Genomic DNA, 24,068 nt, shown 5'->3' on the forward strand with positions numbered 1-24,068 from the left:
TTTGGCCATAATGATCTTCTCAAGGAAGGAAATTTACGTGGATATATTGAAGCAACATCTCAAGACATCAGTCAGGAAGTTAAAGCTTCAAAATGGACAATGACCCCAAACATACTTCCAAAGTTGTGGCAAAATGGCTTAAGGACAACAAAGTCAAGGTATTGGAGTGGCCATCACAAAGCCCTGACCTCAATCCCATAGAAAATGTGTGGGCAGAACTGAAAAAGCGTGTGCGAGCAAGGAGGCCTACAAACCTGACTCAGTTACACCAGCTCTGTCAGGAGGAATGGGCCAAAATTCACCCAACTTATTGAGGGAAGCATGTGGAAGGCTACTCGAAATGTTTGACCCAAGTTAAACAATTAAAGGCAATGCTACCAAATACTAATTGAGTGTATGTAAACTTCTGACCCACTGGGAATGTGATGAAAGAAATAAAAGCTGAAATAAATCACTCTCTACTATTATTCTGACATTTCACATTCTTAAAATAAAGTGGTGATCCTAACTGACCTAAGACAGGGAATTTTTACTAGGATTAAATGTCAGGAATTGTGAAAAACTGAGTTTAAATGTATTTGGCTAAGGTGTATGTAAACTTCCAACTTCAACTGTATGTTCAACTCATTACTGGAGCAAGCCACAACGGAAACCTCCCGGGCGCTCAGTACCCTCGCTACTACTGATGTGGGATCAACAATCCACTGTTTGCCTTAGTCTGGAGATTTCGTGGAGTAGGTAAGGAAGGTGTTTGATTCCCATGTGTCCGGGAGAGAGGCTGCTCAGAAGCTACTTCATCAAGACTCCCGAAGTGTGGCAGACTACGCGGCTGACTTTCGTACGCTGGCCGCCGAGAGTGCCTGGAACCCGGAGTCCCTGTTCGACACCTTCCTTTATGGATTATTGGAGGAAATCAAAGAGGAACTCACAGCCCGGGAGTTACCCAGGGACCACGACTCCCTCATAGCCTTGACTATAAGGATCGATGGGCGCCTCCTGGAACACAGGAGGGAGAGAAGGTCTGTTCTCAGCCACACTCGCTCGTCCATGGTTTCACCCTCGCCTCCGAAGAACCCCGGAAATCCCCGACACCTGCATTCCCAAGAGAATCCGAAATCCCCCGAACCTCCTCTGGGATCATCTGGGACTAGCGGCTCATCTTCTCCTGATCCCATGCAACAGGGCAGGGCTAGATTGTCTCCTAGTGAACATTTACGCAGGCAGAGTGCCAACAGTTGCCTGTATTGTGGTACAACAGGACATTACATATCCACCTGTCCAGTAAAAGATCAGGCTCATCAGTAGGTACGGGAACGCTGGTGGGCCATACAGGGAGTTTCCAAACTCCCATTACTCACACTCCACTCCACGGTATCCTGCTGTGGGCTGACTGGTCAAAATCTCTCCGGGTGCTCATTGACTCTGGGGCTGACGAGAGCTTCATGGACGCTACCCTGGTATCTGAGCTGGGTATCTCTACTCAACTCCTCTCCATTCCCATGGACGCCAGAGCTTTGGACTGGTTCCCGTTAACCTGCGAGTGTCGGGTAATCACAGTGATTCCATACAGTTTCTACTAATTCAATCTCCTCATACACCTGTGGCTTTGGGATTTCATGGCTCCAGAGGCAAAACCCCCTGATTGACTGGGCTACTCGTTCTATCCTGGATTGGAGCCTGTTCTGCCATGCACATTGCCTTAAGGCAGCGCAGCTTGCCCTGGGACGTCGTTCTGCGGGCTTGTGAAAAGCCTTGGATCTCTCCGCGGTTCGCGCAGAGTACCAGGACCTCCGGGCGGTTTTCAACAAGGCTCGCGCCACATCCCTTCCTCCGCATCAACCCTATGATTGCGCTATTGACCTCCTGCCGGACACCACACCACCTCGGGGGGCGGCTTTATTCCCTGTCTGGCCCGGAGACCAAGACCATGGTGGTATACATTGAGGACTCTCTAACTGCTGGGATCATGCATCCTTCATCTTCCCCTGCCGGCGCAGGGTTTTGTGGTAAAGAAGGACAAAACCCTGCACCTGTGTATCAACTACTGGGGCCTCAATGACATCACTGTAAAAAAAAATGTTACCCGCTTCCACTCCTCTCCTCAGCTTTCGAGCGCCCCTAGGGGGCGACAATTTTTTGGAAGTTGGACTTTCGGAACGCCTACCACCTGGTTCGGATACGGGAAGGAGATGAGTGGAAGACAGCCTTCAACATGGCTAGAGGAGACTACGAGTACCTAGTAATGCCGTTTGGTCTGACCAACGCTCCTGCAGTGTTCCAGGCTCTGGTCAACAATGTGCTCCGTGACATGTTGAACTGGTTTGTGTTTGTCTATCTCGACGACATCCTTGTCTTTTCCCGGTCAGCTCAAGAGCATGTTCTCCATGTCCGACAAGTCCTCCAGCACCTCCTGGAGAACCAGTTGTTTGTTAAAGAAGATTTTTCCACTGTCTCCTTCTGGGATACGTCATCGCTGCAGGGAACATTCAGATGGATCCTGACAAGATGAGAGCGGTTGTGGATTGGCCCCAACCCACATCCAGAGTGCAGCTGCAACGTTTCCTGGGATTTGCTCATTTCCACTGCTGCTTTATTCGACTCTACAACACCCTGGCCTACCCCCTCTTCACTCACCTCTCCTAAGGTTCCGTTCATGTGGTCCCCTGCTGCTGACCGGGCGTTTCTGGATCTGAAGCACCGTTTCAGCACTTCCACCATCCTGATCCATCTGGACCCATCCTGTCAGTTCGTGGTGGAGGTTGACGCCTCGGACATTGGAGTGGGGGCCGTCCTGTCCCAGTGTTCTGCCAGGACCAAAAGCTGCATCCTTGCGCTTTCTTTTCCCATCATCTCAATTCTGCTGGGAACTATGATGTGGGAAATCGGGAACTTCTGGTGGTTAAGACGGTGCTGGAGGTGTGGAGGCACTGGCTTGAAGGGCCGGAACATCCATTCTTAGTGTGGACCGACCATAAGAATTTGGAATATCTCCTCACTGCCAAGCGCCTCAACTCAAGGCAGGCTCATTGGGCTCTTTTAAAAAATATATATATTTCACCTTTATTGAACCAGGTAGACCAGTTGAGAACAAGTTCTCATTTACAACTGCGACCTGGCAAGATAAAGCAAAGCAGTGCGACACAAACAACAACACAGAGATACACATGGAATACACAAAACGTACAGTCAACAATACAATAGAAAAAAAGGCAATACACAGTGTGTGCAAATGGCGTGAGGAGGTAAGGCAATAAATAGGCCATAGTAATTACAATTTAGCAAATTAACATTGGAGTGATAGATGTGCAGATGATGATGTGCAAGTAGAAATACTGGTGTGCAAAAGAGCAAAAAAGTAAATATGAGGTAGGTAGATAGGATGGGCTATTTACAGATGGGCTGTGTACAGCTGCAGCGATTGGTTAGCTGCTCAGATAGCTGTTTAAAGTTAGTGAGGGACATATAAGTCTCCAACTTGAGCTATTTTTGCAATTCGTTCCAGTCATTGGCAGCAGAGAACTGGAAGGAAAGGCGGCCAAATGAGGTGTTGGCTTTGGGTATGACCAGTGAGATATACCTGCTGGAGCACGTGCTACGGGTGGGTGTTGTTATCATGACCAGTGAGCTAAGATAAGGCGGAGCTTTCCCTAGCAAAGGCTTATAGATGACCTGGAGCCAGTGGGTCTGGCAACAAATATGTAGCAAGGGCCAGCCGACGAGAGCATACAGGTCACAGTGGTGGGTGGTATATGGGGCTTTGGTGACAAAACGGATGGCACTGTGATAGACTGCATCCAGTTTGCTGATTAGAGTGTTGGAGGCTATTTTGTAAATGACATTGCCGAAGTCGAGGATCGGTAGGATAGTCAGTTTTACAAGCGTATGTTTGGCAGCATGAGTGAAGGAGGCTTTCTTGCAAAATAGGAAGCAGATTCTAGATTTAACCTGTTGGGGCTAGGGGGCAGAATTTTCACAGCCGGATAAAAACACGTACCCGATTTAATCTGGTTACTACTCTTGCCCAGAAACGAGAATATGCATATAATTAGTAGATTTGGATAGAAAACACTCTAAAGTTTCTAAAACTGTTTGAATGGTGTCTGTGAGTATAACAGAACTCATATGGCAGGCCAAAACCTGAGAAGATTCCATACAGGAAGTGCCCTGTCTGACAATTTATTGTCCATCTGTAGCCTCTTTATCGAAAATACAGCATCTGTGCTGTAACGTGACATTTTCTAAGGCTTCCATTGGCTTTCAGAAGGCGCCAGAAAGTGTAATGAGATGTCTGCAGTCTCTGGGCAAAGAACAGCAGCAGAGTTTTTTACTGGCCTGCCTGGGGACAGTGACACTGGAGATGCGCGTTCATGTGAATTCTCCATTTTGTTCTTTCAGTCTTTGAATGAATACAACGTTGCCCGGTTGGAATATTATCGCTATTTTACGAGAAAAATCACATAAAAATTGATTTTAAACAGAGTTTGACATGCTTCGAAGTACGGTAATGGAATATTTTGAATTTTTTTGTCACGAAATGCGCTTGCGCATCACCCTTCGGATTGTGACCTGAACGCACGAACAAAACTGAGCTATTTCAATATAACTATGGATTATTTCGAACCAAAACAACATTTGTTGTTGAAGTAGAAGTCCTGGGAGTGCATTCTGACGAAGAACAGCAAAGGTAATCCAATTTTTCTTATAGTAAATCTGAGTTTGGTGAGGGCCAAACTTGGTGGGTGTCAAATTAGCTAGCCGTGATAGCCGGGCTAACTACTCAGAATATTGCAAAATGTGCTTTCGCCGAAAAGCTATTTTAAAATCTGACACCGCGATTGCATAAAGGAGTTCTGTATCTATAATTCTTAAAACAATTGTTATGTATTTTGTGAACGTTTTATGCTGAGTAATTAAGTAAATTCACCGGAAGTTTGCAGTGTGTATGCTAGTTGCTAGTTCTGAACATCACATGCTAATGTAAAAAGCTGGTTTTTGATATAAATATGAACTTGATTGAACAAAACATGCATGTATTGTATAACATAATGTCCTAGGAGTGTCATCTGATGAAGATCATCAAAGGTTAGTGCTGCATTTAGCTGTGTTTTTGGTTTTTGTGACATATATGCTTGCTTGAAAAATGGCTGTGTGGTTATTTCTGGCTATGTACTCTCCTAACATAATCTAATGTTTTGCTTTTGCTGTAAAGCCTTTTTGAAATCGGACAATGTGGTTAGATTAACGAGAGTCTTGTCTTTAAAATGGTGTAAAATAGTCCTATGTTTGAGATCTTTGAATTATGACATTTTGTGGTTTTAAATTTGGCGCTCTGATGTGTCACTGGCTGTTGAATAATGCGGGACGATTTCGTCCCACCTACCCAAGAGAGGTTAATTTTGGATTGGAGATGTTTAATATGAGTCTGGAAGGAGAGTTTACAGTCTAGCCAGACACCTAGGTATTTGTAGTTGTCCACATATTCTAAGTCAGAACCGTCCAGAGTAGTGATGCTAGTCGGGCGGGCGGGTGCAGGCAGCGATCTATTGAAAAGCATGCATTTAGTTTTACTAGCATTTAAGAGCAGTTGGAGGCCACAGAAGGAGTGTTGTTTGGCATTGAAGCTCGTTTGGAGGTTTGTTAACACAGTCTCCAAAGAAGGGCCAGATGTATACAGAATGGTATCGTCTGCGTAGAGGTGTATCAGGGAATCACCCGCAGCAAGAGCGACATCGTTGATATATACAGAGAAAAGAGTCGGCCCGAGAATTGAACCCTGTGGTACTCCCATAGAGACTGCCAGAGGTCCGGACAACAGGCCCTCCGATTTGACACACTGAACTCTATCTGAGAAGTTGAGTCTGCCGATAAGAATACAGTGATTGACGGAGTCAAAAGCCTTGGCCAGGTCGATGAAGACGGCTGCATAGTACTGTCTTTTATCAATGGCGGTTATGATATAGTTTAGTACCTTCAGCGTGGCTGAGGTGCACCCGTGACCAGCTTGGAAATCGGATTGCACAGTGGAGAACATACGGTGGGATTCGAAATGGTCAGTGATCTGTTTATTAACTTGGCATTCGAAGACTTTAGAAAGGCAGGGCAGGATGGATATAGGTCTGTAACAGTTTGGGTCTAGGGTGTCACCCCCTTTGAAGAGGGGGATGACCGCGGCAGCTTTCCAATCTTTAGGGATCTCGGACGATACAAAAGAGAGGTTGAACAGACTGGTAATAGGGGTTGCAACAATGGCGGCGGATAATATTAGAAAAAGAGGGTCCAGATCTAGCCCAGCTGATTTGTACGGGTCCAGGTTTTGCAGCTCTTTCAGAACATCTTCTATCTGGATTTGGGTGAAGGAGAAGCTAGGGAGGCTTGGGAAAGTAGCTGCGGCATGTGCGGAGCTGTTGGCCGGGGTTGGGGTAGCCAGGAGGAAATCATGGCCAGCCGTAGAGAAATGCTTATTGAAATTCTCGACTCTCCTTCAACCACTCCATGTTCCTCATCGCTCCTGGTCCCATATATCCCTGGACTTTGTCACCGGTCTCCCTCCGTCAGATGGCAACACCACCATCCTTACTGTGGTGGATAGGTTTTCCAAAACTTTACATTTCATTCCCCTTCCCAAGTTACCCTCAGCCAAGGAGACGGCCCAACTTATGGTGCAGCACATCTTCCGGATCCATGGACTTCCAGTCAACATGGTCTCTGATTGGGGTCCTGAGTTCTCGTCCAGGTTCTGGAAAGCATTCTGCACCCTCCATGGTTCATCGACCAGCCTGTGCTCCAGGTTTCATCCCCAGTCCAACGGCCAATCGGAGCGAGCCAATCAGGACCTGGAAACTACTTTTCGCTACCTCGTCTCTGCCAACCCCACCACCTGGAGCCAGCAACTTGTGTGGGTGGAGTACGCCCGCAACTCCCTTCCCTGCTCGGCCACTGGACTCTCAACCTTCGAGTGTTCCTTGGGTTACTAGCACCCCTCTTCCCTGAGCAAGAGGAAGATGTCAGCATACCCTCGGCCCAGATGTTCATTCACCGCTGTCGGCATACCTGGAAGAGAGCTTGGTCCGCTCTTCTTTAGACCTCCTCCATGTATCGGTGAGAAGCGGATCGCCCCCGGACCCTGGCTCCATGCTATCGACCCGGGCAGAGGGTGTGGCTGTCCACCCGTGATCTGCCCCTCCAGGCGGAGTCTCGAAAACTTTCCCCCCGTTTTATTGTTCCATTCCCCATCTTTAAAGTCCTTAGCCCCTCTGCTGTTCATCTTCTGTTGCCCCGTACCCTCCGTATACAGTACCAGTCAAAAGTTTGGACACACCTACTCATTCAAGGGTTTTTCTTTATTTTTACTATTTTCTACATTGTAGAATAATAGTGAAGACATCAAAACTATGAAATAACACATATGGAATCATGTAGTAACCAAAAAAGTGTAAAACTATCAAAATATATTTTAGATTTTAGATTCTTCAAAGTAGCCACCCTTTGCCTTGATGACACAAATACTCTACAGTATTTATACCTGCGTTTTCTGTTTGTCTGTTGCCAGTTCGTCTTGTCTCGTCAAGTCGTCCCAGCATGTTTCCCATGTGTTACCTGTATTACTCTCTAGTTTTGTTTTCTAGTCTTCCCGGTTCCGACCTTTGTAGCTGCCCTGACCCTGAGCCTGCCTGCCGTTCTGTCCCTTGTTGACTCTGCCTTGGATTATGAACCTCTGCTTGCTCTCGTCCTGACCTTTTGCCTGACCCTATGTGATAATAAATATTCTGAGTACCGAACCATCCACCTCCTGTGTCTGCATCTGGGTCATATCCTGAATCGTGATACTTTTTGAGGTGCAACGGGAGAAGACAGATCCCTTATTGGAGGGCTAGTGTGCTTTGTTCCACCAAATGATAATCATTACCCTGTCTAAGTAGACCAGTGAATGGTGCTAGAAACCCACTATGCAGTGACGTTTGACTGAGGTAGCAAAACAACTGCACAACCACTGGGTTATTATAGAGCCTCATTTAATGAAGCGACTACAGAGCGGAAAAGAGGGAAGGAGAGAGAGAACAGAGAGAGGGAGGGATGGAAAGAGGGAGGGGAGATATAAATAGGAAGGGAAGGGAGATGGGGAGAAAGAGAAAGAGATATGGAGAGAAAGCGAGAGAGATGGTGAGAGAGATATATATACCGGAATTGAGAGAAGGCAGAGGGAGGGAGATGGGGAGAAAGTAAGAGAGAGAGAGAGAGAGCGAGAGATACATACAGGAATTGAGAGAGAGAGCAGATGGAGAGGGAGGGAGATGGGGAGAATGAGACAGTGAAAAGAGAGAGATAAAGAAAGCAGTGAGCGAGAGAAAGAGAAAAATCTGAGCTGATTTCTGAGGTGATAGCTACCAACACAGATGCCTTTCCACACTTAAAATGGAGACTATGACTAAAGAACCCAATTAAGGATCTTTCTTAGGGGAGCCATCTTGGGAGGGAGATGGGGGGGATGAGTCTTGGTGGGACGTGAGCCCTGGGCTACACACACTAATTAGACTGAGGCAGGGGGTGGAAGGGGGGAAGAGGATGTGAGATCCAAGCCTGTCACTGGGAGGGAGATGGGGTCCATGGAGCTCCACAGTCCCAGAAACAAAACAAAATGACTCTCACATTTAACTGCTTCACTTACGGACAAGAGTTTGAGTGGTGTAGCGATGATGCTACAGCACAGCAAACTCACTCATACAATACTCCTCTCTCTGTTCTCTGTCTCTCGCTCCTTTCCTCTCGCTGCTATAGCTACTTCAGTGACAGAGTGAATTTTAGGAGTAAATTTGAGGCTACTGTTAGATTTGACTGGAAACTGTGACGCCGATAAAGAACAAAAACACTCTCACGTTTACCCACTTGTTTGGAGAGAGTCAGTGAGAATATTCACTTTTAATAGCCACACAATTGGTGTCATGTACATTTGTACAAAATTGAAATGTCTAATAATTATTGTACATGTTCGAAAACGTATCTGTGAGGAACTGTTTAATCTGACGCTGTGAGGACCAGCTAGCCTCAACAGGGTTTTGTAAAACACGTTTAGAATCAGACATTTGCAAAGTGAATCTCTTTAAATAGGTAAATGAAACCTGGAATATATTTCTCATGCGGCGTTAATGACAAGCTTCATCAAAGTGTCAGAAAGTGAAATAGAAATACAAAATGTGTGTGTGTTAGGGAACAGATCCGATGATTAATTTCTGCACTGAGCATCCCTCCCTCTGTTTGGTTTTAACTTTTCCCTGTAGTACAGCGAGCGGAGGAAGAAGAGAAAGAGAATGCCTCAAAGGCTTCTGGGAGTTTTTGTCATGTTTCCCTCCAGACACTGTGTTCGCATGTACACATCAGATCCACCCTTGGAGGAAGAAACAGAGGCACATACTCTACACACACACACACACACACACACACACACACACACACACACACACACACACACACACACACACACACACACACACACACACACTGCAGTCAGAAAATCCTCCTAGGATCATTAGGTTTGTCATGCTGTCTAATTCTGATCCACCTACAGTAGGAAAGTAGAACGCCACGTCCGTGTTACGTCGTTGCCATTCATCTCACAATGTTTACATCCCTTTTTACAGGGCTGGCGACTGTTTGTACAGCGTGTTTGTACATCATTATAAATACATTTAAATATTAATTATAGCGCATCACAAACACACAGTTGTGCCCTTTTATTCACTTTTATTTTGCTGCTCAACTTTTTGAAATGGTGACAGCATTGTGAGCACCTGGGGTGATGAAGAGAAGAACGGCTTGTCATTTAAAAAGAAAAAAAACAGAAGTTCAAATGCATGTGACGCTGTCACACTTGGCAAATGAAGATAGTGTATTCTCAAAAAGTGAAATGTAGATCAGCCTCAGAGTGGAAAGTTGTTAGGGACATGGTGCACTCAAGGTGGGGGCATATTCCAAATGTGCACATTCTAAAAATCAATCTTCATGGGAATTATAGTCCCAATGTACCGTGTCAGAATAATGCTTTACCTCGTTTCAGTTTCTCAAAGTCGGCGAGAGACCCAAAAACACAAATAAACATCACACTCCAAAAAACACTGACAAACGTAACACTAAATTATATAATGTAATATTGTTTAAATAATATTTTGTGTGATGACTGCGTATATTTGGCTCTCGCAGACTTTGAGAAATGACCCTAAAATTGTTATCCGATCTACAGTAGAATGGGCTATGCTATTACATATGCTAATGCAATAATATCATTAGTAATACAGCAAACCATGGTGATTATTTCTGCTCTATTTCCAAGATATATTTTCCCCCAATTGTTAAGCATTTTCCCCAGAAATTATGGATGTCACGACATGCATCGCTGTTTACACTAACACGGCGACACACCAGCTAATACATTTCCTTAACTTAAAACAGAAAAATCGGTCACAGCTTGGCAATAATGGCTATCACACACAGAGGAAAAAGGAGGATGTAATTTGTGAGAAGAAGTAGTACAACATGATACAGACGTGTTCTTGTGACTTGTAGCACTCATTACAGAGCTGGATCTTTGGACCGAGCATCGGCGTCTTTGAAGGAATCCTTTTAAAAGACACTCCAATTAAGGTGGGTGTCCTGCGGGTATCTAATGAAAGAGAGAGAAGAAGTCCTAGTGTACCAATTGACTACCCACTCACTCCCCTCCTCTCATCTGTCAATTGGAGCAGGACATACACGACTTCCAAGGAATGATAATGAAAGTGTAGGATAGAAAAGAGCCCCAGCCAAGAGGAACGAGGGGGAATCTCATCCCAGAAAAAAATGTAAAAATGTAAGTGGAACCGCAAAATGAACTTCCACTTATAGAAAGATTTAAGCTGTGGCTAATTCACTGCCGCCACCATCAGTTAATATATCTGCCTCATTAACCCAGTGGAATAGTAGAGCATTGTCAGTGACTCAGTGCCTTATGTAATAAGGAAGAGACATCTAAAGAACGAGAAAGAGAGAGAGGGAATGAGAGAGAGAAAGAAAGAGAGAAAGAGAGAGAGAGAGAGAGAGAGAGAGAGAGAGAAAGAGTGAGAGAGCTGGGAGACCATACTGGAGACCACACCACAGCTAGCCCTGATAGCACCAGCACTGAACCATTGGCCCTCCCCATCAGTACCTCATGCAATATCTCCTCTCCATATTTTAATGGGATGGGGGAAGGGGAGATGTGGTGTGTGGAGGGTGGGGACAGGTCTCAGAGGGTTTCTGGAAACAATGGTGGTCTAGGGGAGAGCAGAGTCTCTTCTGGACTGTGGATTCTGGGTCACCGAGGCCCAGGAGTCAGTCAATCTGTCCGGTCCGAGGGGGTGGCCGAGCGGGGGGTCCTGGGAGGGCTGGTTAGACGGATGCTCTCCCATCATCCATCTCGACAGGCTGGCGAAAATTGTCTACCCCTCGCAGGGTAGAGTTCACAGGGGGAGGCGGTGTGGGAGGATGGGAGGACAGTGGGGGAGAAGAGGGGAGGCGGTGGGGGAGAGGGGAGTGGCCCTGCATACCTGTCACAGCCTTTGGTCTGTCTCAGGGAATCTCAGCAGCAAATTAATCAAATATCATTGCTGCTTCCCTTTACCTGCCTACCATGGCAGACAGGTCTCCCTCTCCACTCCTCTCCTCTCTCCCTCCTGCCTGCTTCCCCTATCCTCTCTCCCCCCTGCCTGCTTCCCCTCACCTCTCTCTCTCCCTGCCTGCAGTAACCCCCTGACCTCTCTGACTACAGTGAGAGATGAGGAGCCGAGGTAGCCAGAGAACGGGCCAGAGTGTCAGGGTGTAGGAGGAGAGAGAAACTCAAAACTCCAGGTAGACCAGGCAGAGAGAGAAGCAACATCTATCTCCTCATCGCTGGATGACAGCTTCACTACAGAGAGATTGACAAATTACTTCACCGTGTTAGGGAGACATTTTTGAGTAGTGATATAAAAAACAACATCCCGAAACAAACAACTCATATACGGTACATAAACTTTGACGAGCATTATGCCGCAGTATGGATGCAGTAGAAAAGAGACATCTACAGTTGAAGTCAGAAGTTTACATACACTTAGGTTGGAGTCATTAAAACCCGTTTTTCAACCACTCCACACATTTCTTGTACCTCTTTGGTATAGGGGGCAGTATTGAGAATTTTGGAAAAAATATGTTCCCATTTTTAACTGCCTCCTACACCAACTCAGAAGCTAGAATATGCATATTATTGTTCAGGTTTGGATAGAAAACACTCTGAATTTTCTAAAACTGTTTGAATGGTGTCTGTGAGTATAACAGAACTCCTATGGCAGGCAAAAACCTGACAAGGCTTCAAGCAGGAAGTACCCTGTCTGACAAGGAGTCGTGCGTCTTACCTCTTTTTATTGAAAAGTAAGGATCTTAGCTGTAACGTGACAATTCCCAGGGCTCCAATAGGCTCTCAGAGCCCGCGAAATAACTGAAGGTTTACGAGGGAACCTCAGGTTGAAATATATTATCGCCTTTTGTAAGTGGATGCTCGGAGGACCTTTCAATGATGCGCGTGCATGAGTCGCTTCTGAGGAGAAATTTTATTCGGCTGTTTAGGCTCAATGCATACTCCCGGTCGGAATATTAACACTTCTCTATGACATAAATGGCATAAAATTGGTTTTAAACAGCGGTTGACATGCTTCGAAGTACGGTAATGGAATATTTAGACATTTTTGACACGCCAATGCGCCATGCGCGACACCGCGAAGAAGCATTCTAGAACTCACGAACAAAACGTCGCTGTTTGGATATAACGATGGATTATTTGGGACCAAACCAACATTTGTTATTGAAGTAGAAGTCCTGGCAGTGTATTCTGATGAAGAACAAGCAAGGTAAGAACATCTTTCTTATAGGAAATGTGATTTTGGTGGATGCTGACCTGGGTGGGTATCTAAATAGCTAGCCCTGTAATGCCGGGCTATGTACTTAGATTATTGCAAAATGTGCTTCATCCGAAAAGCTATTTTAAAATCGGACATATCGAGTGCATAGAGGGGTAATGTATCTATAATTCTTAAAATAATTGTTATGCTTTTTGTGAACGTTTATCGTGAGTAATTTAGCAAACTGTTAGTAAATTCACCGGAAGTTTGCGGTGGTTATGCTTTTTCTGAACGTCACATGCTAATGTAAAAAGCTGGTTTTTGATATAAATATGAACTTGATTGAACAGACATGCATGTATTGTATAACACAATGTCCTAGGTGTGTCATCTGATGAAGATTATAAAAGGTTAGTGCTGCATTTAGCTGTGGTTTGGGTTTATGTGACATGATATGCTAGCTTGAAAAATGGGTGTCAGATTTTTTCTGGCTGGGCACTCTGCTGACATAATCTAATGTTTTGCTTTTGTTGTAAAGCCTTTTTGAAATCGGACAGTGGGGTTAGATTAACGAGATTCTTGTCTTTAAATAGCTGTGAAATAGTCATATGTTTGAGAAATTGAAGTTATAGCATTTCTAACGATTCAAAAATCGCGCCACTGGATTTCAGTGGCTGTTACGTAGGTGGGACGAGTTCGTCCCACATGTACTAGAGAGGTTTTAACAAACTATAGTTTTGGCAAGTCGGTTAGGACATCTACTTTGTGCATGACACAAGTAATTTTTCCAACAATTGTTTACAGACAGATTATTTCACTTATAATTTACTGTATCACAATTCCAGTGGGTCAGAAGTTTACATACACTAAGTTGACTGTGCCTATAAACAGCTTGCAAAATTCCAGAAAATGATGTCATGGCTATAGAAGCTTCTGATAGGCTAATTGACATCCTTTGAGTCAATTGGAGGTGTACCTGTGGATGTATTTCAAGGCCTACCTTCAAACTCAGTGCTTCTTTGCTTGACATCATGGCGAAATGAAAAGAAATCAGCCAAGACCTCAGAAAAACAATTGTAGACCTCCACAAGTCTGATTCATCCTTGGGAGCAATTTCCAAACGCCTGAAGGTACCACGTTCATCTATACAAACAATAGTACGCAAGTATATACAACATGGGACCACCCAGCCGTCATACCGCTCAGGAAGGAGACGTGTTCTGTCTCCTAGAGATGAACGAACTTTGGTGCGAAAGTGCAAATCAATCCCAGAACAACAGCAAATGACCTTGTGAAGATGCTGGAGGAAACAGGTACAAAAGTATCTATATCCACAGTAAAACGAGTCCTATATCGACATAACTTGAAAGGCCGCTCAGCAAGGAAGAAGCCACTGCTCCAAAACCGCCATAAAAAAAGCCAGACTACATTTACATTTACATTTTACATTTTAGTCATTTAGCAGACGCTCTTATCCAGAGCGACTTACAGTAGTGAATGCATACATTTCATACAATTTCATAATTTTTTTTTTTTTTTCTGTGCTGACTACGGTTTGCAACTGCACATGGGGACAAAGATCGTACTTTTAGGAAAAATGTCCTCTGGTCTGATGAAACAAAAATAGAACTGTTTGGCCATAATGACCATTGTTATGTTTGGAGGAAAAAGGGGAGGCTTGCAAGCCGAAGAACACCATCCCAACCGTGAAGAACGGGGGTGGCAGCATCATGTTGTGGGGGTGCTTTGCTGCAGGAGGGACTGGTGCACTTCACAAAATAGATGGCATCATGAGGCAGGAAAATTATGTGGATATATTGAAGCAACATCTCAAGACATCAGTCCGGAAGTTAAAGCTTGGTCGCAAATGGGTCTTCCAAATGTACAATGACCCCAAACATACTTCCAAAGTTGTGGCAAAATGGCTTAAGGCCAACAAAGTCAAGGTATTGGCGTGGCCATCACAAAGCCCTGACCTCAATCCTGTAGAAAATTTGTGGGCAGAACTGAAAAAGCGTGTGCGAGCAAGGAGGCCTACAAAACTGATTCAGTTACACCAGCTCTGTCAGGAGGAAATGGGCCAACATTCACCCAACTTATTGTGGGCAGCTTGTGGAAGGCTACCCAAAATGTTTGACCCAAGTTAAACAGTTTAAAGGCAATGCTACCAAATACTAATTGAGTGTATGTAAACTTCTGACCCACTGGTAATGTGATGATAGAAATAAAAGCTGAAATAAATCATTCTCTCTCCTATTACCGTAATTTCAGGACTATTAAGCGCACCTGAATATAAGCCGCACCCACTGAATTAAAAAATTATATATATTTTGAACATAAATAAGCCGCAAATGTCTATAAGCCGCAGTTGCCTACCGGTACATTGAAACAAATGAACTTTACACAGGCTTTAACGAAACACGGCTTGTAACAAAAATGAATAGGCTTTAACGAAACACGGCTTGTAACAAAAATAAATAGGCTTTAATGAAACACGGCTTGTAACAAAAAATAGAAAATTAGCAGAAAGCTTTAGTTGTCTTTTTGCACTGAGTCAATTCCTCACGCTGCTGTTTCCAACGTCTTATCATCAACTCATTAATACCAAGCTCCCGTGCAGCAGCTCTATTTCCTTTTCCAACAGCCAGATCAATCGCCTTCAACTTGAAAGCTGCATCATATGCATTTCTCCATGTCTTTGCCATGATGAGGGTGACAAAATGACTACCGTAATCAGAATGATGGGAAGTTTGAGAGCGCTCGATTTAATCTAAACAGTAAACAAAAAAGTTGCTTGACCTTAACCCGTTTGGCAATTTCATTGGTCTAATGAAAGCTTCATGCCGCCAAAAAAAAAACTGAGCACGTCACAGAATGTGTTTTTTTGGAGAAAAAAAATTGAAAGCGGGAAAAATCCATATATTAGCCGCGTCATTGTTTAAGCCGCAGGGTTCAAAGCCTGGGAAAAAAGTTGCGGCTTATAGTCCGGAATTTACGGTATTCTGACATTTGACATTCTTAAAATGAAGTGGTGATCCTAACTAACCTACGACAGGGATTTTTACTAGGATTAAATGTCAGGAATTGAGTTTAAATGTATTTAGCTGAGGTATATGTAAACTTCCGACTTCAACTGTATATTCTAGAAACATTGTCCACGCTGTACAACACATTGTAGGTCTACAAAGAAAAATGTAATTTTCTTTGAAAACACGTGTCTTCATTATTAAAAATAAGGAACTCCAGGCGGAGTCAGTGGATGGTCTTGGTGTTAATAAACTGCTTGTGTAACTTATAGAATGTGAATGTATGTAATGCTGTGATCTGAATGTATGTTTAAGTGTGATACGCCTGTGTGTGTGTGTGTGTGTGTGTGTGTGTGTGTGTGTGTGTGTATGCACCCACTTGGGGTTGCTTCAAGAGCATGCCATGGCACAGGTTGAATTTGATGATCATCTTATCCCCTATGCTCAATACATGCTCTCCTTTTCACAGCCCTCTGCTCCACAACAAAGTGCCATAGATCTTTCATGTTTGCTCTCCGTCTCTTCACAAAGGGTGTAAAACAATATAAGCATGAAACAACACCTCCGGGAGCTGGATCCCAAAACATGTCAGAGTAAAAAGTAGGAAAAACATCCCCAGGTTATTTGAGATTGTTTACAGGTACTTGTAACAACCCTGGCTATAGCGAAAACACTCGAAACACTCGTTCCAATGAGAGATGAAGTGGGATAAATCAGATGCTGTTTGCCATGTTGTGTAGAGAGATAGAGAGCACACACAAGACGTGTTAGTTAAACACAATACTTTTTAGTTACTAATAACCTTGTCCTCCATGAGGAACCTGTATGTTGGTGGGTGGTGCATCAACACTTGTTTTATTCATGGCTGTCTGTTCTATAGACTCAACTGACCGGTAGATAATAATCACATTCACCTTCCTCCTGGCACACCATGGAAATGTGTTTACTGGCTGAATCTCAATATGAACTGTCTGATCAATGCTAAGCCCTTCCATCTGCTGGCTAGATGCTAATACTGAGCTTGCTCCACCAATCTGTGTAAGTGATGGTTGGGGTTAGAGGTCAGTAGTATGATGTTCGGTACACTCTTAGAAAAAAAAGGTGCTATCTAGAACCGAAAAGGATAATTTGGCTGTCCCCATAGGATAACCCTTTGAGTAACCCTTTTGGTTCCAGGTAGAACTCTTTTGGGTTTTATTTAGAACCCTATCTACAGAGGGTTCTACATGGAACCCAAAAGAGTTCTCCCTGGAACCAAAACGGCTTCTATCTGGAATCAAAAAAGGTTCTCCTATGAGGACAGCCGCAGAACCCTTTTGGAACCCTTTTTCTAAGAGTATACTAGCGGGTTTCACAAGGTGCTTGGACATACGAACATTTTAATTGTCTCTACTCAGATGGATATATTCATATATGTTAGGGTCCTTGGTTCTCAACTATGAGAGATACAAGTGGTACTGATAGAAAATAAAAGATTTGTACAAGGAACTAGGAAAGATGTGGCATGATCTGCCAGGATACAATTCCCTCAAATATGATCGAGCTGCTTAAAAACAACAAGATGATGACTGAAATTATGTAATTTTGTTTAAGTACTCTGAGGATAGTGGGAAGAGATGACTTGCAAATGGATTATCTCTACAATGTTGAACATTTCAAAGAGTCCAAATTCTAACTATGTTGAAGGGCAGATATGGCATCCCTACGGTCACAGATCATATTTAGCTATGAGTGTCTCCTCTTTGATTACAAGGTTGGGAGTTGCTGGCATATTATTGACTGAACTGTGTTTTTTTCTCTGTACAGTATAGTTAATACTCCCCAAAAAGCACATTCTCCTAATCCTTCTAATTCCAGATATGTAAGGTCTAATAAGCAAATCAAATCATTCTGTATCTGTTGATCACAAATTAGTTTGGAAACCAACTGGAGTAATTCTGTCTGAGTCTCCCAACCGGGACAGAGAGGAGGCAAAGTGTAATGTGTATATGTGTGTGTGCTCCTGCTTGCATATGTATGTATGTATGTGTGTGTGAGTGAGTGAGTGAGTGAGTGAGTGAGTGAGTGAGTGAGTGAGTGAGTGAGGAAGTGAGTGAGTGAGTGAGTGTGTGTGTGCTTGGTGGTGGTGACCACTACCAGGGCTAAGTTTGGGTTTACCTGTAGCTCGGTCTGGAAGAAGAACTTCTGTGGGCACGGGGAGCAGTCGTATATCTTGTCCTCCTGGCCATGGGCTGAGAAGATGTGTTGCTGGAGCTTGCTGGCCTGGACAAATACTATAGACAGAGCGAGGGAGAGAGAGAGAGGGAGAGAGGGAGAGAGGGAGGGAAAGAGAGGGAGAGAGAGAGAGAGGGAGAGAAAGGGAGGAAGAGGAAAAACAAAAATGAGTTTCTTTTTTGAAATCATAGTAAAATATTGAAAATGTTGCTAACAAAACAAATACAGCTATCAGGAAATAACGGCAAATGCAAAATAAACCACAATGACATAGGCTAAATGAGACAGAAACAAAAAAGAGAAACAAATGATTGTAAAGCCAATATATATGCTTCAACAATAGCTAGGAAAACGCACTAAATCCGGGCACCTGAATATGTTGTACGGACAATAAAGGACACTATGATGTCAGTAATTAAGAAAAAAACAAGTGAACTTTGATAGGCCTATCTGACGATCTTTGAACAGAGTGGTCATACCCGGCTGTGCTGCTACAGTACAGTGAGCTAGGACATAATGTTAGGAGAATAATGATGATCTTTATTTAGAAATACTGTGGGGACAACAAACTAGAAAATAAACAACCACAGAAGAAATTGGCATTGCTTCGTGCAAAACATGGCCTCCATTACTCTACATCGCTAATGATATTGACAATATAAATATTCATGCAGATGCACTATTTATTTATGCAGACTAAGACTACAGTCACTATGATATAAACACATACACGCATACAACTTGCCTAGCACTTAAAATATATAAATATATACTATGCATTTGTGCTTTAATTAAGCCATTGATAGTCCACGTTGCTACAGTAGACTAGGGAGATGGGTGTATGCGTGTGTGCTTGTCTGTGTAATTTGTGTGTGTGTGTGTTTGTCAGTGTGTGAGTGTGTGTGTGTGTGTGTGTCTCTTCTGTGTTCTCAGAGGGGCACTTCAAACATGGCGTTTGTTATCCCAGACCCCTGTGCTTTAAGGAAGTACGTACCGGCTGTCTACTCTCTAAGGTTTGGCTGCTTCCGAAAAGTTACCATGTGGGGCCAGGCTTCATTTGAATTTCTTAACGGCTCAAAATAACTTTTCTCTTAATGCATGCACCGCCTGGGCTGAGGGGATGAGGCCCGCAGGGAGGTGAATGAAAAGCAGCCGCTAAAGGTGAGGTGTTTATTTGAGAGCACTTTGGGGTCGCTTCAGCCCATTTGCCCCTGATGGGAGCCACACTGCAGCGCACGGGCGCATGGCGGAGCTCGCAACATCAACATGTCCCAATTTGAGTGCACCAGGGAGAGCTGATATTAATTATTGAGCTGTATATGCCTGAGGCTCACATAGCTCCGGCAAACAGAGACCAGGATGGCCGCCACCTACGGTCCTTTTTTAAAAATAAACGTTTATATATCTCCAGCTAGCGCTTTACATCCAGAGTGACAGACACTGCCTGGCTACTAATATCTCAGTGACAGCTGTCTGTGGTACACGACTAAACTAAACACCGTGTTGAACACTGATATGAACAAAGTCACACTAATGAACCAAAAAACAACGCTACAGATATGGTTATGGGTTATGGCACACTTTTAAAAACACAAGGACAAACAGACAGAGATAGAGACAGCTTGCTGGATGTTCTATTCACAACAGCCTTGTTTTATCCCAAGGTTAACTACAACATGAGAATATCCAACGCTTTAAATATACAACTACTTTGTTCTAAGAGGCTACAATGATTGTGGCTTTGATTGTGTTTTTGACATATTTTTTTAAACTGAAAATAGGCTAGCAGACAATAGCTGTTTTTTAAAGCCATGGTTTTGTCTGTCTGCTCTGCATAGAAACAGGTCAAACCAACAACAGTGAGTTATCAGTCTTGGACTGGGAGGCAGAGAAATCACTACGACAAAAAAAAGCTTCAAGACTGGGAGGCATCACTACAGACCCAGGTTTGATCACAACCGGCCGTGATCGGGAGTCCCATAGGCCGGCGCACAATTGGCCCAGCGTCGTCCGGGTTAGGGGACTTTACAAGTAGGCCGTCATTGTAAATAAGAATTTGTTCTTAAATGACTTTCCTAGTTATAAATAAACACTTTCATCTGGGGGTTAGGTTGCAAATCCCACACCTGCCTACCTACAATACAGTACACAAGAGAGGTGTCAGGTGAGCTCCTCATATCATGATGTTAACATGTCTTCTGACCTTATTCATACATGAATATTCACTGGGTTGATGTCATCGGTAGGTTTGTACCAATGCTTGAACCATATCCCTGGCAAATGTGAATTCACAGCTTGATCATCAGAAATTGTAACACTATGAGTAAAAAGACCCAGTGGGCTAATAGGGGAGTGTTGTCTAACTTTTTATTTAGCTCTTATAATGCATTTTCCCTCAGGTTTACATTCACCCTATTTGTAGGTTTTACTATATGATTTCTTCTATCATCTGCTTGCATGCACCTCCCCTATATCAAGGTGTTTTGGAGGTTCCATTATGCACTGCACTTTTCCACACACCAATATAGTCTACCAGTCTGTCTATCCTGCCCTCTATCCACCTTTCATAGTACATTTTACATTACATTTTAGTCATTTAGCAGACATTCTTATCCAGAGCAACTTACAGTAGTGAATGCATACATTTCATAAATGCTTTCTCCATACTGGTCCCCATGGGAATCGAACCCACAACCCTGGTGTTGCAAACACCATGCTCTACCAACTGAGCTACACGGGACAATGGTGGTAGGTGGATAGTTTGTCCAGATCTGCAATATGCTAACTAACAATGATACCACACGTAAAATCATTCAAAGCTGCAACAATGTTCAGTATAAGCGGAGAGGCAGCTCCAAAAGCTCCCCTACTGATGTTGTTTAGGGACAGTTATCCTACCTAGACTAGCCTACAACACCACATAGCAATGAGTAATTGCCTTATTGTTTTCAAGTGAGTACAACATTCTACTCTAGGCTGTAAACTGCAGTGAAATTGTCATTTGAATAACGGTACAAAGCCCTGTGATTTGAATATTTCATTCTATTAATTCAATTTGGATCAGTTGTGGGTCTACTCTGGACAGTTTATAAGGCATATAAAGGCACAATACCAGGCCAGTCTGGCTGTCTTTTAAGTACTGAGATGCGCTGTCTGATCCTCATTCTCCTATGTCGTGCTATAATAATGTGGTCACATATGCTCCCGGCAGGCCCAGTTGTTCAGGAAAGCGTCATGCGTTTTCTGCCTCCTCTCCGTTCCGAGCAGCTATTTCTCGCGCACCTAGAACCTAACACTTCAATATAGCCTAAATATTTGTCATTTATCTTTTAAAATGCATTACATTTTAGGGGAGACAGGTAGCATAACGTTAAGAGCGATGGGCCAGTAACCAAAAGGTCGCTGGTTTGAATCCCTGAGCAAGGTGGAAAAATCTGCATTTCTGCCCATGAGCAAGACAGTTAACTGCCAACAACACCTGCTCCCCAGATGCTAATGACATGGATGTGGATTAAGGCAGCCCCCTTCACCTCTCAGATTCAGAGGGGTTGGGTTAGATTCAGTTGAATGCATTCAGTTTTGCAACTGACTTGGTAACCCCTTTCCATAAACATGTTTGAATCTGATTAAGCTACTTCAAAAGGCTACCTGCGTACATTTGTTCAAAATATAATTCAGGCATCCAAACTATCCAGATTGTGGTGTTAAAAACGCAAATCATGATGTTGAAGCACACAAAGTCAGTATGCTTTGCTTATTGGTTGTGGTGCGTTGGCACAGAAACTGTTGGTGGAAAATATGTTGCATATATAATTATAAATATAACATCAAAATGTTGAAAATCTGATTTCCACCTAGCTGATCATTGTCTACAGCTGGCTCTGATCGTAGTGTGGGTCTAATGAAACAGGCCGGGAGAGCTGTGGTGGTCGGCGAACCCTCAATCTTCTGGCCCGTAGCCTTGTGTGTAATCGACTGTGCCACAAAAGCATGCCGAAGTGGCAAAGTCGATATCCACATTTATAAACACAGGGTCACTAAAGTTATTGTTATTTGTGGTCGGAAACATTAGTTTGAGTTAATTTTATGAGGGGGAGGGTATGCAAAAAATGTTTTACAGTACAGGGCGAGGGTTGTGCGAAAATATCTTTAACATTGGGGAAGTGGGCACATTTTTTATGACACTGAGTTTTGGCACCTCGCGTTAAGAACTATCCCTATCAATGGCTACACAGGGCCATAGTAATAGCAGAGAGAGGAAGCAAGATACAGAGCAAGAAACCGAGAGGCAGAGAGGCAGGGAAAGAGAGGGCGAGAGAGAGACAGGGAAGGAGAGGGAGAGAGAGACAGGGAAGGAGAGGGCGAGAGAGAGACAGGGAAAGAGAGGGAGAAAGAGACAGGGAAGGAGAGGGAGAGAGAGACAGGGAAGGAGAGGGAGAGAGAGAGGGAAAGAGGAAGAAAGACGGGGAATAGAGGGAGAGAGAGAGAGAGAGAGAGAGAGTGAGAAAACGAGTGGGTTCGAAAGAGAGCGAGCGAGTGCGAGAGAGAGCGAGGGATACGACTTTGTGGACTTTTCTGGCTGTGTGAGTGGAGGCCGAATGAGTGAGCAGGTCTGGGGCTGGTCTGAGCCGAGGCGGCGGGGCGGAGGGGCCAAGGTCTCCTGGCTGTCGAGGATATTAAGCCCTCTGATTAGATCTCAGGGGCCTCCGCCATGGCAGACGTCTCCTTTACTACGGGCCCCAGCACGGGCCCCAACTCATCTTTATTTTGGCAGGGTGGACGGTGCTCTCTGCAGGCTGTCTCTCTTTCTCACTCTCTCTGAACATACATCACCAATACTAAGCTGTTTGTGGGAGAAAAGTTGATCCTGCTTTTATTCTCCCTTTCATCTTTTTTATGTATTTATTTATGTGTTTTATTTACTTGTCTTTCACACCCAGGAGTTCATGATAGGACAGCTATAGATTTTCCGGCAACGTGAGTCAGTACTCTCAGATTGATGTCATTTCATTGTTAGTAATAAGCTTAATTTTGAGATGGGCAGTTCATGGAAGGAATGAAAGGAATGCACTACAGAAATCACTTTCTATTTCCAATAAAAGACAAAGAACATCCTGGAGTTGTATGACTTTCATTCGCCTACTGTGACATAAGGGGGGGAACACCCACAACACTTTCTCCTGTTTTGTTTGTCTTAATATTCCCAATCACATTTTCCCTGTCAGCCCCCCGTAGCCGCTCCTAAGGGTGCGGGAAGAGCAGACACTTCTAGCTGCAGGCTCACCCATTTCTGAAACCTGTCAAAGCTGTCCTGGGAGAGTCAGCCTCACTCTATCTCATCATCCAGGGGCTTATGGACCTCTGCTCTCCTCTCATCTCCTCTCCTCGCTTCCACTCCCATTTACCCTCCTTCCGTTCTCCAGCTTTCTTCCCCTTCTCCTCCCTCTCTCCATCCTTTCATCTTACATTCACAACATGCCATTTGCAGAGCTGTACCATAGCTTTCCCCAAAGTTGTCTTCTTCTTCTTCCTTTACTATATTACCTATGTTTTTCATTACCAGGTCCTATATGGTCTGTCCATTCTCCTGGTTTTGTAAATGGGATCTACCTCCACCAGACTAGAGTGTAATTGTGACCCGATTCAGGAAACTAGGCATATGTCGCAAGTCACGACTTCACAGGAGAGACGTTTGTTGGCAGAAATGCCTTCTCGAACATGTGAACTTTCATGTGCCTTAATAACAAACTTTTATGCCATCTTTAAATACGAATGAAGTTGTTAAATTGCGAGCCTAGTTGGTTTAGCCAAAGAAAAAGTAAGGAACCTTCACACTAGCCATGATAATGTGTGGGCTGGACATGCCGAGAGATGAGTTTCAGATTGATCTGCAGTGTAACATCTTGTGTCATTAAAATGAGCTTTTCGTTATGCGCAGTTTTTTCTA

General features: G+C 44.0%; 1 protein-coding gene across 4 annotated transcripts in view; it reads right to left on the reverse strand.

Annotated features, from left to right (window-relative positions):
- The window catches only part of LOC115157114 (zinc finger protein 521-like), a 166,415-nt gene that overhangs the window by 13,126 nt on the left and 129,221 nt on the right, over positions 1 to 24,068 (reverse strand). For all 4 annotated transcript variants that reach the window (XM_029705065.1, XM_029705063.1, XM_029705064.1 and 1 more), the window contains exon 8: positions 18,065 to 18,180. In XM_029705065.1, the coding sequence (XP_029560925.1) occupies positions 18,065 to 18,180 (116 nt within the window). The remainder of the gene's footprint in view (positions 1 to 18,064; positions 18,181 to 24,068) is intronic.

This window comes from Salmo trutta, chromosome 21 (genome assembly GCF_901001165.1).
Source record: "Salmo trutta chromosome 21, fSalTru1.1, whole genome shotgun sequence".
NCBI lineage: Eukaryota > Metazoa > Chordata > Actinopteri > Salmoniformes > Salmonidae > Salmo > Salmo trutta.